The sequence below is a fragment of the Apostichopus japonicus genome, chromosome 12 (assembly GCF_037975245.1).
Source record: "Apostichopus japonicus isolate 1M-3 chromosome 12, ASM3797524v1, whole genome shotgun sequence".
Lineage (NCBI taxonomy): Eukaryota > Metazoa > Echinodermata > Holothuroidea > Aspidochirotida > Stichopodidae > Apostichopus > Apostichopus japonicus.
The window spans coordinates 8,213,325-8,232,941 of NC_092572.1; the positions used below are offsets into that span (position 1 = coordinate 8,213,325).

The 19,617-nt window shown below is 35.6% G+C and overlaps 1 protein-coding gene and 1 long non-coding RNA gene across 2 annotated transcripts; one reads left to right on the forward strand and one right to left on the reverse strand.

Annotated features, from left to right (window-relative positions):
- The first annotated feature begins 696 nt into the window (after positions 1–696).
- Positions 697–17,516, forward strand: LOC139977109 (C-type lectin 1-like). Its single transcript, XM_071986199.1, has 5 exons — positions 697–752; positions 4,051–4,164; positions 9,796–9,891; positions 16,125–16,322; positions 17,048–17,516. Exons 1-5 carry the CDS (start codon positions 701–703, stop codon positions 17,230–17,232), a joined length of 645 nt encoding a protein of 214 aa, XP_071842300.1. The 5' UTR covers positions 697–700; the 3' UTR covers positions 17,233–17,516.
- On the reverse strand, positions 5,314–9,042 carry LOC139977714 (uncharacterized). The gene is made up of 3 exons (XR_011796646.1): positions 8,779–9,042; positions 7,142–7,240; positions 5,314–6,759 (listed from the first exon to the last, which is right to left on the reverse strand). It is a non-coding gene; the product is annotated as an uncharacterized lncRNA (long non-coding RNA).
- Positions 17,517–19,617: the final 2,101 nt, after the last annotated feature.

The window sequence follows — 19,617 nt, forward strand, 5'->3', positions numbered from 1 at the left end:
GCACTCACGACACATTTTTTTTTCTATGGTGTATGCAGCTTTAGGATTATATCCCAATATTTAAAGGTGAGAAACCAATTCCAAATAAATGTCATATTAATACCTGTCCTTAATAACGCGAACAGTCTATAGGTTTATTGACATACGTTTCATGCATTGATGGAATAGAATTTCCCATTAAAAGGAGAAAACAAAAACAGACACATAGTAATCTAGGCGCACATTTTGTATATGTTGGTGAATTGATTATATTTCTGTTTGAATGTTTTCATGGTTGCCATAGGAACTGATGGAACAATTTTCATATTAAATGGTTACAACAAAAAAAGGGAGAATATTGTGCAGAAAATATCGATTACTTCTCAATGAAATCTGCTAATAATTAAACATGCTATTTACCCACACGTTTTAATATCTTCTAAGTCTCTCCTATGCTGCTTACTATTGTCATTATGTCATTCATATCAGTTTGATAATATAACACAAAAGACTATTTAGACGATTGCAGTTCTTTTTGTTCTTTCAAAAGAGATCCTTTTTTATGAGTTTAATAATCACACTTCATAATGAGTTTTATATATTTTTAATTTATTTTTGATATATAACTGTGTTGTAGAGCATGCAGTACATCTTTGTAAGCTTCGGTGTAATCATTTCAACATATTTCCATCAATCCTTTAATCGGTAACCCACTAACAAGATGAAGAGGACCTGCTACTTACCTCTGATTGTCATTCTAGTGATCCCAGAAGGTTTGTGTTATGTTTTCCAGTTACAAAATTTGAGGAAAATGCGGAATTTCATTTCACCTGACTAGTGGTTCTAAGCTTGAAGTCTCCTAAAAGAGCATGGAATCCTTATATTAACATAATATTTAGGAAGACTACCAAACCAACGACATTAGGGGCAATTTACTGCATGGTATTGGCATGATGGTTAAGGTTAGGGATTTAAGTTGTTGTATCGTCGGTACCAGTTTGTCGAATGTGTTCTCTAATCAAAGTGGTTAGGTTATAGGGCGAAAATTATTATATTCAATTTCTTCTATACTTTCATCTCAAAGTTGTATTATTCAGCTGACATTAAAGTTGATAACAGTTTTAAAAATATAGCATATATAGCATATATAACAATAACACAATTGATAGTTGTACTTCAAGTTAATCTAAAGGAAACGGAAGATTAGCAAGAACACTTTCATTAGAGTCAGTGCTGACAATGTACTTGTTTTAAAAGAAAGTTGTATTGCCAAAGAAATATCAGTTTATTTATGTTATTTATTCAATTATTTTTTAATCATAACGAACAATCACGACAAAGTTGGCATCAGCTGTTTGTTTTCGTTAAAGTGTAAAATGTGCTTTGCAATGTCGTGTATAAACAAAGCGTTGTTACAAATAATGAATTGTTTGCTTAACCTTAACGATGCATGGAAACTTTGTGAACACAATACAATTTTCAGTGGAAGAAATATGTTTTTGTTTGAAATGTTGCTAATAATAAATACATAGTTATTCTGCAAATGAGTACAGATATGACTACCAATGTTCGTAACAGTATACTAGGTAGGGCAGGTGCATAATATTGTGAAGACAAGATCATACACCTATATTAACTCTTATCATCGTGTTATACTCACATATGAGTATGATATAGTATGAAATAAAAAATGATGTGTTACTATTTGCATTGTACTCTCTAAGAAAAAAAAAGAATTCAAAATGGCGGCCTGCTGAACTAATGGCTCCCAGAGTCCGGCCTGATTTCGAAGCCACTGTTCAGAACCTCACAATATCACGTTTTCGAATTTTTCAATTTTTGATTTACATGTAAGTAAATAAACAACAAAAAAATGAATAAGAAATCACATTAAAAACGAAAAAAGGTAAAAAGTATTTGAGTATATCCGGTTCGATCTAGCGATTTCACAGTAGCAATTCCTGCCCTCCGCCAAGTGTTTAAAATACAAACACGCAGATCACTCCAAAAACAAACAATCGCAAGGACATACGTTGTGCCGATGAATATTGTGTATCTTTCACATTTTCAAACATCCAATGTAAATGATATGATTGATGCGAACCTACAATACTGTGCCATTTACATTAAAGTGTCGTTGGATTTAACAAAATGATCGAAAAACCAACAAAATTTGCCATGTTCTCTGTGTTTCTTCTTTAAATTCACACAGCAATATGAAACAATGAGGTTTTAATTAACAAGCAGGAAGCAAAGCAATGTCTTATTAGTTTTGACAGGAAGAGTATAAATATTAGGTTAAATGCGTAGTTTGTGAAATAATTTATAAATACACACATTTCATACCAAGTTAAGACATCAAATAATTTGTGATGGTTGCAGCAGCTAATAGGCATTGGTGGACTCTATAGCAGCAATATCTCTTGTTCAATATAATTCATATTTAACCTGCATTTGTCTTATTGTTGCCTTTACTCCCGATCCTTTATGGTTTCTTAAAAATGAATGACTTAATTATAATTTCCCTACATTTCCCCTCGTATCGGTACAAGAGGTTTATAAAGCATTAATGCAAATTTTGGCAGATTTTATGTATTTAACATGAATTAGAACATGTTAAACTTATCTGTCGCTAACTAAAGATCCAGAAACAACTAAGATTATAACTCGTTAGTTACGACTCATTCACAGTCATTCCATTGATATATTTACTTTCTATTTATATTGTTAAAATCAAAATGGATTTATCAATCGTTATAAATTTGCCCATGCCAAAGCATCATCATTTGTACATTAATATGGATAATGTCCGTACATAAAGTATAGGCTAATATTTGTACATAATATATGGGCTAATGTCCGTACATAATATATAGGCTAATATTCGTACATAATAAATTAGCTAATATTCGTACATAATATATAGCGTAATATTCAATCATAATATATAGGCTAATGCTCGTACATAATATATAGGCTAATGTTAGTACAAAATATATAGTATAATGTAATGTTCGTACATAATATATAGGCTAATATTCGTACATTATATATTTGCTAATATTCGTACAGAATATATATGTTCGTAGATAATATATCATAAGCACATTTGTTTCCAGCATCGTCGAAAAATTAAATTTGAAAACCAAAACAATGGGGGTTTGAGGCGATAATATGGGGCATGGTATATATCCATTTCATTATTATGAAGGAGTACTTTATCAACTGACATGGCCCATATTTTGAAATTGGTAACCTCTCTGAAAACATGGGCAACAATGCAATACCATGAAGTGATACACAGTGTAATTGTGGTTGATAGTTCAAATGTTATTTTCTATATATATATATATTTCCATGTTGTTTTTATACACAAATATATATATTGGCTGATGTGTGCTCATGTGTGACAAATAATGGGAAGAAAATAAAAGGGTCGAAATACTTAAAAAAAAAAAAAAATGCTACTTGAGGTAAGAGCAGACCATATAGCGATGAAAAAATATATATCTTAGTATTAACTGTCATCATGTTGTTACACACGGTTGGCACTCCATGTGGAACTTTGTAATAGTCATTTAAAAGTAAATCATTCATTTCGATTATAACTTATATACCATTAAGTTCCTTTTTCTTTTAATTTTTTGCTTGGAGTCAGGGACGTTTCTCAGTCTACAAAGGATACATTTATTAATCATTTTATTCAATTAAAAATTTTTTGCTATGGTATCAGACAAATACTGTTTTTGAGTGTTAGTGATTTATCTGATATTTTTAATATTTAAGTATTTTATCTAATATTATTTTTAGTCCGTTTCAAAGTGTGTTATAGCAATTGTTAGTGACACAAAGGAATAGCTGTTATCTGGATAATATGTTGGACAATTACGTCCGAACAATTACACCTGTTTTTCATTTACGCAGTCGACTATATAATATTATCTAAATGGGTCCAACAGCTGTGTTTATGATAGCATCGTTGACATTCAGTACCGGTTACAAATTCGATCTGAACTGTATTGATGTTATGCAGATACTTTTGTTATGTTTCATACTATTCTTCTCCCGCAGCATTTAGTCAATCTTTGGGAGGGGTCACAGGATCTACCGAACATCACGTAAAGGGGACGTTTAAATGTACCAGGACTTCACAAGGTACGTCATCAACGACCTCAAGTAGTGAAGGTAAGTTGGAGCTTAGCTGATGTAAGTATATGATTATCTTATATATGTCCTGCTTTGAAAGATCTTAGTGTTGTGTCAATTGTCTCTACTTTTAGAGACTAGGGCCCCGTTCCACAAAGAGTTACGCTTGATCTTAAGTTTGATCGATCGTGCGTAAGTCCGCTGATCGAGCGTAAGTTTGATATCAAACTTATCTCCGTTCCACAAAGAAACTTACGCTTGATATCAAGCGTAAGTTCGATCCGATCATGCGTAACTTTAAGTAGTGATCCAGATCATTCGTAAGTATGATACTTTGCTATGGTAAGCAATTGATATACAATTTGTTTAGTTTCTTACTGTTTACATGTAGATGTAATAAAATGTAAATTTTATATACTTGTGCACAAATGGCGTTATATTTGTATCAGCAAGCTGGTCAACAACGTAATTATCGAATTTATCGTCGAATTCTACCAAGAGAGAGAATTTTTAGAGACATACGGCAGCCTTTTGAACTTTATAATGATACCAAAGATAAAGGTTTACTAGGCTAGGCTGTATGAATTTGGCCAAGTTAGAACATCCCACCAACAGAAGTAGGGCTCTGTCGGCCAGTTTGCAGGTTATCAATGCACTAAGATTTCATGAATTACGATCAAAAAGTGCCTTAGCAGAGTGTGCCTCTATACACGAATGCAGCAAGTCATCTGCCTCACGGGCATTGAGGAGGGTTACAAGAGCATTGGTTCAAATCCGAAATGATGAAATTCAGTTCCTAACCACTCCAGCCTCTGTGACCAAGGCTCGAGGGATTTATTTTTTGGTAGCAGGATTTCCGCAGGTTGTGGGTACAGTATATGGGACATTGACTGGAATCCGCGGTTGTAACTATGGGCCGGATGAGTATGTATTTGTTAGATGTACAGGTAGACATGCAATCAGTCTGAGGACCACCAACTTCAAGGGATACTTCTTGGGGACTATGGTTATCCTCTACAGCCGTGGTTGATGACGCCAATTCAGAACTCGAAGAGACCTCATTCAATAAGTAAGCTTATAAAAACCAAAACATATCGAGGTATGGTATCATATCTATATGGTATCTATTTATATACAGCTTTCGATTTGTCCAAAAAGCACTCACAGAAAATCACAAACTCAATAGTATCAGTTATTACTGTATATTGTAGTTCACCATACGGACAAAAATAGACATAAATTACTTAATAGTGAACAATGAAATAAACAGCTGTCTTCAAAGTTATAGTTATTCTTTAATCAAGGGCGTAGGAACCGGGCGGCTGGGGGTGCCAGCCCCCCCAGTGAAAAATATGGTGGGGCAGAAGTATCATTCCGCCCCCCCGCTTCGCAAGTCAGAAAACCCCTTTTTCATTTCTCAATAAATGATATGTAACATTCGTCATTTTACTCAGAACATTTTGGCAGAAAAATTCCATTTGAAGCACCAAAAGGCCAGGTGAAAAAGCAAAATTATTTACAGAATGAAGTAGGTTGAAGTGTGCTATATTGTACCAAATTTCATCTGAGGCCACCTGGAAATGCAAAAAAATTCCAAAGGGGAGGGGGACACCCCCTCCCCCTAGACCCCTCCCCCAGGCCGGCCATCAGTCTTCAGCGCCCCCCCCCCCAATCAAAAGTACCTTCCTATGCCACTGTTTTTAATTGCAGTGCTCAGACAAGGACACAAGCCAAAATTGAGCATGTCAACAGCCAGCTCAAGAACAAATTTTGATGTCTGCTTGGCGATGGCATGCAAATAGAACCAAAACTCTTCCCCTATCCTTGTTTACTTAAAACGAGGCAAATTACTTTTGGCTGTATATAGTGTCAGCAAAGAATATGAATGTCATGTCAACCAAACATTTTGCATTTTCAAATACCACATGCATTCGAGCGAAAAAAAAAAACAGTTCTGACATTCTAACATAACTTTAAATCGCACTTTTAATTTTATTTAAGTTATATACTTTTTAAGAAAAAGTCGCCCAGGAAAGAACCTGGGCACGAACACCAAACTACCGAACGACTGATCCGCTCTCAACCCTAGTCTCCTTGCATCGGAACTGTGACTGTGTGATCATCGTCGGGTGTGCATAACCATTCCCCTCGAAAGAGAACAGATACTACACATGATCTTAGCAAAAGGGCAGAAATTTAAGTTATGTTGACCATCAATTTAGTTCCAGTAGTATACACCCGATAGAAATTTAATATCTAAGGCAGATAGTTTACAAGCTAAAAATAAGTATCTAAAGTTGACCTACAATGCTGTTACATAATGAACGGTTCAGACATTACATTCAACTCAAAGATGGTTGGAAAGGCAGTGTACAATCCTTGATCATTAATATTATCTACAACTCCCTCTCAGATGGTTTTCCTATTCAAGAAGTAGTTCACTTGTATATGCAATAAAGCTACATTAGTAAAAACAACCAATAGGCCTATATTCCACGTAGAAGAGTACACTATAGTGTAGGCTGTGTAATTATAACAGTGAGACAGTATAACTGGCTTCTTTGGCCTGGAATGAACTGTTGGGGCATGGGTTGACTGCCTGTTTGGTGACATTTCTGTTGGTGCATGTGAATCCTGTGAATAGAGCAAATGAAAACAATTGATCAATTACAAGATACTCCTTTAACCCTTCCATTATGGATACTGTCCTCTTTATAAGACGTAACAATAGAATAATTGCACATAATTTAAAATTCTGTGAAAGGATTTTTTCACTTTGGAAAAAGGTAACTATTTTTCCTTTTTATTCCCTTTATCTTTTTCAAAATTATTCATCAAGGGTACCAAAAACATATTGTGCATGATATTAAGTTGGAGTGCTGTAAGTTTTTCTAGGTTTTCACAATTTGACTTCTGGTGATCACAAATGACCTTTAACCTCCACCAAAAACCATAGGCTTCTTGTACTCAAATTCAAATTGGGTCTTTTAACATGTATATCAAAAATAAATTGTACCTGTGATGACTCGCTTAAAAAGCAGTCAAAGGGTCGGTCTTTGATGTCCCCAGAGCAGGGCCTCGTAAACAGTGCTGTATACAGCTGCTGGCCCTCCACCTAAAATAAAATGATATGAACAATGTTTATCAATTTGGATTTTACTATGTGTCAAGAAAACGTGATGGATGTGAGGTGCCAATACATGCTATTTACCTGTTGCATGTTTAGCTCTTTGATATTTTTTGGCCAAAATCTTCAAATCTGACCACTTCATTTTTAGTTCAGAAGCAATGTCCAGCTCGACCAAACAATTTATCACGATATTCTTTGACAAACAGGCAAAGAATAAACATTTCTTGCCGGGAAAAATTTTCTTCCTGGATTTCTTTCTTTTGAGTTAGACTAGGAAAAATGGTTACTGTGAAAATTGTCAAGTTATCATTAACGACTGAAGAACACTGTGCTCTAAACTTAATGAGCCAGCCTTGCCAATACCAGGCTAAACCCTGTGACCTCTTTTTTGAGTTCCAACAGTCAATGGCTATAGGCAAGCAGCACACACAGCTGCTCATCCCATTGAACAGCTTTAATTGTAATAACTTCTCAAGCCATGTCCCTTGAAATATGATCACTATAAACATGTTTGTATTTTGTAGTAGAGTCCCAGCCCGACTTAGCTACTCTGGCCTTGTCTAAGTGGGCAGATAAAGTTGCTTGCTTTGTGTGCACCTAGCAAGGAAGGTCCATAATAACAAAAACCCTGTTTACCTGCAGTGTTGCCTTTCAAAAAGACGACTTCCGATTTAACAATGCTTTAGGCCTAGACTAAAACAATCCAAAATAAATCATTTTACATCACTAAGGATGTAAACTCCCTGTCAGCTCAAGTTCAGCCAAAAGAAACATAGTGTATACCATGGAGCTATCTGTTTATAAGCTCCATGGGTATACAAATCAGACGATGTGTGTAGGTTAGGCCCTGTAGACTTACAGTAGGCTATTACTGCTTTTATTTTTGTTTTGTGGACTTTAAAACAAATTAGGCTAGCAAGGCCTTAGTCGGAAGCAAGGTGAATTTCACTTTTGTTCAGAATTAAGCCTATAAGTATAACTTAAGGGGTGCAAGTCCAATAACTATACCTCTCTTTAGTCTGGACTTCATACAGAGTTCCTTACTACGAAATTGTGAAAATTTATCAATATCAGTCAATGATCCCACTTGTAATCATTAGCCGGGTACCGTTATAGGTTTAAGTATACTTGTATAGTCTTGTAATAATAAGTCGTCCGTGTAATAATACAGGTGTATACTTATGCAGTTTAACCTTTATACAGTAGTCATTTGCTAATATAAATTTGTGCTACTGCTAGGCCTAAACTTTAGAAAAGACGTAGACAGGCCTAACGTTGTCCCGTGTATTCCTCTAGGCTCTAGTACATAGCCTACATATAACACTGACTGCCTGTACATTAAACTAATTAAACGTACGCAAAGACTACCAAGTTGGCAGATAAAATGCGGTCTACGGGGGATCTTTCAATGTTTTTGAGTCGTAACACACAACGAACCAGTGCAATAAAATATGGCAAAGGTTATTCTTGTAAAGATTGTGGTTAAATGTTTATTCTGACACATATATCTGATATTTACTCACCATTTTGATGACATATAATGCGCCGACAGGTTGTTCGCCGTGTCAAAACTTCGGAGACACAAGTGATTTGAGGTCACGAAAGGTCACAGTAGCCTCGTCCACTAACCAAATATTAATTAAAATCATGCGTAGCGTAAGTTTGATTTTGTGGAACGCTACTTAACGATCGAACTTACGCTACGATCAATCGCATGAGAATCGAACTTAAGTTTGATCTTAAGATCAAGCGTAAGTTAGTCTTTGTGGAACGGGGCCCAGGTCTATTAAGTGTAAGATTATCTTATATATGTCTTGCTTTGAAAGATCTTAGTGTTGTGTCAATTGTCTCTACATTTAGAGACTAAGTCTATTAAGTGTAAGATTATCTTATATATGTCTTGCTTTGAAAGATCTTAGTGTTGTGTCAATTGTCTCTACATTTAGAAACTGTTACTATGAAGTGTAAGATTATCTTATATATGTCTTGCTTTGAAAGATCTTAGTGTTGTGTCAATTGTCTCTACATTTAGAGACTAAGTCTATTAAGTGTAAGATTATCTTATATATGTCTTGCTTTGAAAGATCTTAGTATTGCGTCAATTGTTCATACTTTTAGAGACTAAGTCTATTAAGTGTAAGATTATCGTATATATATCTTGCTTTGATAGGTCTTAGTATTGTCTCAATTGTCTCTACTTTTAGAGACTAAGTCTACTTATTTGGACACGTGTCTCAAATGTTGCTTGTTATATTATTGATGCTCTACAACCTCCCGCTTGGTTGGGCTTAGATGTTGAGAGTTGGCATACCAATACAAAACTTCTAACATCAATTTCATCCTTACGATAGTAGAAGAACCACGGTTGTCAACTAACATTGATATTATCTTGGCAAAAACAAACGCTATTGGATCAACGCAATTATAGAATTATATCCTTCTGTTATTGACTAACGTCTTTAAAGGGAATACATTATGTTTAGTTCTCACGTGTTCCCAGCCAGTAACGCTTTCCTGATGTTCCTCATTTTTGTCAGCAGCAGCTGACGCTGATATGACACACATTACTACATTGGCTCAACATGACACAACAAAATCAACTGAACGACCCGTTACAACAAAGGAGGGAGTTAAGAGTAAGTGTTTTCGAATTATGGTAGTCAACTATAAATTTCAAATTACCGTTGACAGAAATTTTAATAATAATCAACATGATTTAATTTCCAGTAAAGATAGTGTCGGACATTTCTTCTACCGGTAATATCATGGTGAACTTACAATGTATTGAATTAAAATGTAAACTGAAATCTTGGGAACTTCTTTAATTTCAGTAGAATTAATAACAATATTTAGCAAGATATAGATCATAGGAAATTATTGAAAGATACATCTTTATGTAATTCCTTTTCACTTTTCTCTGTCCCTTGATAACTGCTGACTTATTACTAGATCAATCGGTCATCCGTTTACATGCGGTTAAATTGATTTAATGTCAGTCCAACAGGAAGATACGTTAACCTTTATAGATTGCAGCTATATAGAGGACGTAAATTTGTCATTTTTTGTTTCGATGAACCACGGTTCTATATCAAAAGCGCAATATGATAATTTGCCCTTAAATAAAAGACCTATGTTAAATTACATACGTTCCATACGTTTCTTGAAAAGAATTTATCTATTTGGTTGAGTCGTAAACAGGTGCACATACGTATAATCCTACCGTTGATTATTGTAAAGAAAGCTACTTCTATTATGTTGTTTTAATATTTGTATTGGCGTTGTCATGGCAGCTGAAGATGCGAATTTTATGCGAGTTTGTTACAAAGGAAGGAAATAGATGATGAAGTTATTATTTCTCCTTCATAAATTTACAAGTCAAACATCTCTTCTACTTTTAATGTTTTGTAACTGCTTAAAATCAAATTGGGCCATTAAACCAGTTTTTCATACGCACCCGTGCGTACTGTTGCTTCAATAAGAAATAATCACGTGTATTCTACTGTGTGTATATTTCATGCGGTGTGATAGGATAAATATCAGCCTTGAGTTTCTGACATGAGAGTTGACTTTGGAGTTTCTCGGATAACTTAACTTTTGCTACTTTTCTGGTAATTTTGGACATTGTTTTTGTTCTGGAAATCTTTTCCAGCCTAACAGATAGTTGTACTAGCCTAGTTGTAAACCTCAGCTATTTTCTTCATGGCCAGCTTAAAAATCCACACTTTTCTTGCTTTATTTTGTGGTGCAGATATTGCTTTTGTTTGTCTATCAACCACTGGAACAACCATGCTCACATACACAAAAGGTGATCTTCTCAGCTTAAGACAGCCAAGATGCAGATTATCTTCTGACATCTATTCTGCTATAAGAAGTTTAAATATATGTGCAGTGAAGCGAACCAGAAGAGGTCGTAGGAGAGGAAGAAAGGACAATGAACTTGCTTCTTTATCTAAAAAAGGACGCAATTTGCACTTCGGGCTTTGGAATATTCGCTCAATAATAGCTGAAAACAAAGTGACTTCATTATGTAACCTTATCCTTGACCAACATATGGATGTAATGGCAATAACAGAGGCATGGTTAAAGGGAGATGACAGTGATGATTGTATTTTAGCTGACTTACACACTTCACTTCCAGACTTTGCTTTTTACCATTGCCCACGAAATAAGGGTAAGGGAGGAGGAGTTGGCTTTTTGATCAGGAAGGGTTTTGATGTGAAATTAAATGACAGTGGCTTAGGTCTTTTGAGTTCATCGATCTCAACATTTCGTCATCAAAATCAACAATACGCATGATCGGACTATATAGGCCTCCCCCAAACAACAAAAATAAATTAACTTTTGAAATGTTCATCGATGATTTTTCATCTCTACTTCAATTGTTATCCTCTCCCACAACCTCTTTAATTATCATGGGGGATTTCAATATTCATGTTGATGTTCCATCAGATCAAAACTTTGCTTCTTTTGATGACTTACTCCAAGCTTTTGATTTCCAGCAACATGTCTCTGGTCCAACCCACAGAAATGGACATGCACTTGATCTTATCATTTCACATAAAGACTCGGATCTTGTTAAATGTACGTGTGTGCATGATGAACATTTATGTACTTCTGACCACTCAGTTGTAAGTTGCCTCATTAATATGGACCGACCACCTCCTGTCAGGAAATTCACTCAAAGGCGCAACCTATAGAACAATGATTTTGACCAATTTCGTTGTGACATTGGATCTTCATCTTTACTGATAAATCCGCAAAGTTCTCTTGACTCTCTTGTGGACCAATATTACTCAGTTCTTAGGACAATTATAGATAAACATGCACCTGTCACAAGAAAGGCTGTAATTATGCGCCCAAGGGCAAAATGGTACAGCAGAGACATCCGATTAGCAAAACGTGAGAAACGTAAATGTGAAAGAAAATATAAACAATCCGGTCTCATTGTCCACAAACAGCTGTACATGACTCAATGTAAACATTACAAAGATTTGCTAATCTCCGCAAAGTCCTGTTATTTTCGACAACAGATTACCTCCGCAAACCAGAAGGATATGTTTCGTATTGTAAATAAGCTAACTTCACCGGAAGTGGAAAATACCCTCCCAAAATATGATGTCGCTGAGAATCTTGCCAATCGATTTGTTGATTTCTTTCAACAAAAAGTAAATTCTCTCCTACATGCTTATCCTGACTATGGGACTGGTAATAATCCGATGGAACAATGTAAATCAAAGTCAGTTTTTACTGCTTTCAAAGAAGTGAGTGAACAAGATGTTTTAAAAGTTATTAACTCGGCACCAGTTACCTCTTGTTTTTTGGATACTTTGCCAACATATGTCTTCAAGGAGTGTATTTCAGACTTACTACCAGTCATCACGAAAATTGTTAATCTTTCTTTCACTTCAGGTCAGTTACCATGCTCACTGAAGCAAGCGGTGATAATTCCTCATATTAAAAAACCCAAGCTTGATGCTAATAATCTTGCAAATTACAGACCTATATCAAACCTCCCTTATCTATCCAAGCTTATCGAACGTATTGTTTGCAAACAGTTTCAAGATTATCTTTCAAACAATGATCTCTATGCGAAAATGCAATCTGCATATCGAGCAAATTACAGCACAGAAACTGCTCAACTTTATGTGCAGAATAGCCTTCTCTGTGCCCTTGATGAGCGTAAAGATGCTTTACTAGTCCTGTTGGATTTTTCATCCTCCTTCGACACAATTAATCACCAAACACTTTTAACACGTTTGCATGAAAGATATGGTGTTGATGGAGTTCCATTGTATTGGATGAAACCATACTTAGCAAACCGTACCCAATGTGTTATTGTGGATCAAAATCTGTCAAAGGATGTTACGCTTGCAACTGGAGTCCCACAAGGCTTAGTTCTGGGGCCGTTACTTTACACCTTGTATGTAGCTCCATTGCATGATTTAATCATTTCAGCTAATATGCAAACTGTTATTTATGCTGATGACATTCAGTTATTCACATCTTTCCATCCTGATCATTGTTCTGATGCTATTCAAAAATCCAAAACTGTATTGCAGATGTAAAATCATGGGCTATATCAAACAATCTTTTTATCAATGACTCAAAGACTGAAATCCTCCATGCTACCTCGCAATTTAAATCCACAACAATCAAATCTATTTCAGTCAAAATTGATCAGACTACCATCACTCCGTCCACGCACGTCAAAAGTCTAGGAGTTGTACTGGATCCCCATCTAAGCATGAAACAACAGGTCAATGCTGTTTGCAAATCATCATACAATGCCGTACGGAAGATCAGCCGGATACGGAAGTTTTTAACCAAAGATATCACTACAAAACTTGTATGTTCCTTGATAATGCCCAGGCTTGACTAATGTAACTCCCTTTTATTTGGCCTTCCTGACTCTACACTGACAAAACTTCAAACTGTTCAGAATTCTGCTGCCCGGTTAATATCATGTTCATCGCGTCATGATCACATGTCTCCAGTGCTTCAATCACTCCATTGGCTTCCAGTAAAACATCGGTCAATTTATAAGCTCCTCCTCTTAACGTACAAATCACAACACTCCCTTGCCCCTGGTTACATTACAAACTTAATTCCTCAGTATCATCCTCAACGCCAACTTCGCTCGTCTACAAAGTGTCTTCTTGCCACCAGCCATACCCCAAACACAAAGTTTTATGGAGAAAGAGCCTTCATCTCTGCTGCACCTCATCTCTGGAACAATCTACCATCTTCAATTCGCAATGCACCATCGGTTGACTGTTTTAAGCGTCTCTTAAAAACACATTTATTCCAAAATTTACAGTGATTTGTCTTGCATATTTGTGTACTTGTTTTAAGCGCTTTGAGGCCTTTGCATAAAGCGCTCTATAAATACTTGCTTATTATTATTATTATTATTATTATTATAATCACGTGTATTCTACTGTGTGTATATTTCATGCGGTGTGATAGGATAAATATCAGCCTTGTTGCAAAGTAGGCTACATTCGCATCTTTTCTATTATACCTCAATCATTACGTACACAGTACAAAGGGGAAAACTGTTTCCACGATAAGTGTAATTACAAACCAAGAGACTTTTGTATCAGAGAGTGTGGGTTGGGATGGGGACGATGCGGGCGTGTAGTAAGTGTTACATGGTGTCTATAGGATTGATTAATATCATTGTAATATTAGGTTATTAAAATAGCTTGGCATCGCTCATGTTACACTATGCAACAATACAGACTCATGCAACAACACATTTTGTATTAGCTGTTGATAGTTTGTTATCGCGGGTATCCGCTGATTGACAGAAACAGGAAAACGGAGCAGAATTTCGAAATATGTCATATACTGTGTTGGTAGAATATCAATTAAACACGACGCCTACCAGAAAGGAGTTAACACAAGTTTAAATGTAGCATCCAGAGACGGGAAGTTTGATATCAATCTCCACAGGCAGACCTACGGGCAGGTTTAATTAATTTGTCGTTCATTTATTGAAGATGACGATCTTTTTCATTAAACACTGTACTAGTGGAGGGTCTACTTTTATCAAAACGGTGCAAAAGTTATGCAATTATATCAATTTGTTGTGTGGAATTTTATGCAGTTACTGTTAACTGCCGAATCAGCACCAAAAAAAAACGATTAAGGGGGAAGTGCTTACTCACCCGTCGCATCCCCCTTCCCTTCCCACGCACACCCTGCGTACGGGCGTACAAGATCATAGCCTATGTAAATTTTCGCACCACTAATTTTATGTTTATTCAATTATTTAATCAGTATGAAATGTCATCTGAAAAGTAATTAATATTGAAACAAAGAATAACTAAACAGGAAACACGTGTTAGATTTTAACTTCTTTCTACTTCTTTTCAATACACGAAGTGACATACATTATCTGAACAGGTCAAAAAGCAGTTCGACTGTGGCCCTATCTATTTGCATTAATGCTTTGAAAATTATATGTTTGGCTATTGCAAGTAGACTATATGTATAACTGTATGTTTTTCTTATTGTAACAAACCGGGCCAAAACCGGACAAATTTACCTCAAGATACGTGATTTCTTTGATTCGGAAACAATTGATATTTACGTACATTGTCATATTTATATATCCTTACCGGTTTCGAAGCTCTCAACATGCAATCAGGGTCCATAGCCTAGGCGGTCGGGTGTCCGCATATTAAGCGGGAGGCCCGGGTTTAAATCCCGGTGGAAGCTGGAAGTTTTTTCACTGTTCTGGATTTTCCAACTCACTACAATTTCAATTATATGTATATATACAAAACTATATATCTCTCTCTCTATATATATATGCATATATATATATAACTATATATCTCTCTATATTAAGATATATATTTATACATCAATATATATATATATATATAGCGTATGAATATGATCTCGTATCTGGAGCTGTTCATGCCTCCTCCAGCTGTTCAAATATTGTTTAAGATCTCCTTTAGTCTTAGTCTTAGTCTGTTTTAGGTAAATTACATTGTAACCTTTTTTAAATGTCGTGAAATACGGTACTATTTAGCTTTGTCATTTTCAACCGGTGACTGATTGTAGGGGGAAAAAGTATCCTAGCCAACTATTAATATAAGATTATCATTGACGAAAGTTGTAGTCTATTAAGATGCGATACTAACAGTTTTGAAATCAATGTGAGTGCACTTCTTGTAACGATAAATTATATTGGTGATCAAATTAAAATAGTTACGTTTTAATTTGAAGTTTTATGTTAGTAGAATTGATAACAATATTTAATTTTAAAAGGACACTTATGAAAGATGAATATCGATGTCATTCCTTTTCACTTTTCTCTGTTCCTTTGATACCGACTGACTTCTGACTGGAACAGACCAGTCGATGTACTGGATTAGTGATGATAAGGTAACTTGGACTGAAGCAGTGGATAGATGCCGCAATTTATCCAACAATGGTCACCTCGTGCACATTGACAACGAAGAGGAGAATGATGAAGTAAAGGCCTTTCGAGAGCAAACCTTAGGCGGGTTTAATTGGATCTGGATAGGCATCCATGACTCGGAAAAAGAAGGTAACAAACAAACAAAAATATTAAAACAGCCATCGTCTTTGGTGGCTAATGCCCCGGATCGTGATCAGAAATATGCATAATATTACTGAAACTACCTTCGAATATGATGAAAGTAGTCACAACGCCATCCTCAATTTATTTTCACTAAACTAGAAGTCACAATCAACATCTCTTTACTCAAAAAAAAAAAAAAAATACAAAATACAAAACGATCTTATTAGGTACCAGTGTCTATTTAATGTATTAAGTTGTCGATATGCTAATTATTTGAATTTAAAATTGATAGGTCCTGCTAATGAATTGTGGTGATATGATGTGTTAAATTGAATAATAAAAATTAACAATTAAATTGGAGGATTAATATCTAATATGAAAATGATCAGCTTTGTTAACTCATCTTAGATGAAATACTGGCAGAATGGATTGCTGATTTAAATTGGGTAGCCCTACTAGGTTTAGTCATTTAGTATTATTTCAATTAGCTTACTTGCGAACAAATGGAGGGGCAATAGGGATAGGTGTGGGTTGGTAAGCTTTCTGAGGGTTAAAAAACAACTTGAACATGAATATGAGATAGGTTTAGAAAATATTCAGTTAGCTAAATTAGTTGACAATACTGGTGATATTTAGTGTATCAACAATTGATGTACGTTACTTTCCGCTAATACATTGAAAAGCATTGGAAAAGTTGATTTCGTAATTGGTATTGTACTTTTATTTTCAAGGAGTTTGGACATATGAGGACGGTAGCAACCTCACGTATGTCAATTGGGGTTACGGAGAACCAAATAGTGGAAACGGATACGTAGACGAAGACTGCGCGGTGATGAGCAAGGGTGGTGATTATATCGACGCGAATTGTGAAATATGGAAGTTACATTTTTGTTGTGAATATTACGTTGTTATTTAATAAAAGACAGGATTGACTAAAGAAAAGGAACGATAACTGCTAAAAGAGTAAAGAACATCGTTAAGCTTTCGACATTTTCTTGTCTTGTGTTGCTCTTATTGAACTTTTACGTAGACATAATTCATACTTGTTATTCATCGGTCGAATACGGCCTTCTCAATACGTCGTACTTCTACTAATCACATACCAATGTAATACTTGAAGAAAAAAAACTTACTTTTCTATTGTTTATTTTTTCTATTGTTTACAGTAAAATATAAGCATCAATTACTGATCACGTTATATCTTAGCAATGTATGTATTGATATATATATAAATATATAAAAATATGTATATATATATATATATATAAATTTATATATATATATATATAAACATAAGGTACGAATTCGATAAGGTAAATAATTTGATGTATTCAAACTTAGGACACTAATGTAATAATTTTTTGATGTTATAGGTTTATGAAACGGAATTCGATAAGGTAATTAATTTGATGAAATCAGACTTAAGACACTTATGTAAGAATGTCTCGATGTCAATAGTTTATTTAACGGAAATCGAAAATGGAAGTACTTTGATGTATTAAGATTAAAAACATTTATGTAATCATGTTGGGGTTTTTTCGCGCTTCGCACGTGTAAACCGTCTTGCGGCGGTTTTTGTTTACATTTCTTAAGATGGTAGCAAAACACTATGAAATGGCTGAATAACATATGGTTTGATCCACATCAAATATCCATGTGTTAAACCATTTACTAATCAGGGGTACCGGAAGGCAATAACATTGCACCGACTTCAGCCTGGTGTAATCCCCGAAAGGTTTGAAAAGATCTCTCTCAGAAGCATTGGCCAACAAATGTGACCCCCTAAAAATTCTAGTTTGGCAATTGCATATTACCGGCGCTACGATGGGCAGGGCAATAACCTCACACACCTGGTATTGTCTTATAAAATGTATTCTGCAATGCAAAATAGCCAAGAATGTTTTTCCTCCCATTTTTGGCTGTCAGGTTACAGGAAATTGAAACTAAAAGTCTTTAACTTAAAAAAGCATATTTGGGCTTACCCCAGAATCCCCTCCCCCTTCCACCCGTCTAGAGATCAGTACAAACTGGGATTCAATTTGTTGGCTTCGCCCGAACAAAGGTTTACCCCCCTGATTTTTCTTTTCACCACACATGCCACCCTTCCGATTTGTGGTGCTTACGACGCATGCGCAGTTCCGAAGTGACCCTCGAAAGATGTGACCCCACATTTGTTAAAGCTTTCTACACTCATCCCCTCGACCCAGGGAAAATTCGAACGCATTTGCAAAAAATGCTGATAGGACTGCATTAACCATTTACTAATCTGGAATGGCTCCGTATAATTACGTTCTAATAAATATCGAATCTATTTTTTTAGTAGAGTGAACTTTCGAGATTGCAAACTTACATCCGCCATTGATACACAATACTTTGCAATTATCATCAAGGAACCTTGCACTTCGCAGACAGTCTCTTGTACTGCGCACCTTATGAAGTTGTTCCATAGCACCGTAGCAATACACTGGCCTAACCATTTCTGCGGACTGGCGAAAGCTTCAGTTCGTATTCCATCAGAATGAATCCATTTGTGGTTTGAAGTTGCTAAATAACGTCGTATTACCTCATTTCAATTGGGGACGGGAATTTCCCATTCGCCTCTCCTTAGCCTAGTTCGGAGGGTTAAATAACTTCGTCTTTTCTGGCAAAATGGGAGCGGTGTGGTACATCTGGAAGGAGTTCAAACAGAAAAAAAAAATATCAAAAAAATACCAAAAGTGGAACTTCAAAATCACCTTACAAATTTATAGAAATATCACAAAGCATCAGTTTAAAACAAAGAGGACACCATCGTAAGAAAAACAGGTGCAAAGCACACTATAACATTTCACTGCGCACTTAGTAGGTTCCCTAATTCAAAAGCCTATCTAGTTTCCAGACTGTTGTTTCTTGGGTTCATAATTGATGTGTTTTCAACCGCCACCGGTCAATAACATGTTTTATTGAAGAAAAACATCAGTTCTTCCGGTGGTGATATAATTTTAAGATTCGACTTTTAATATACACAATTGAACATTAAAGTGCGTAATATTTGGTCCCACCATGCTACACGCTCCACAACCACAACGGCCAGTCTGTCTACCCTGTTGCCCCACTCCAGTCTCTGGTACGCTAAGCAGCAAGCGAAAGGCAGCAGGTTCTGTTTGTACAGTCGGTATATCCAGGCACGTAGCCAGCTCTGTCGGTCTTGGAAGGGGGAGAGGATGGGCGAAATTAAGATGAACGTTTCTATCATGGTTTACATTTAATTGTGAAATATCGAAGCTATCGATCTATTGTAAAAACATTATTATCTGTTTTT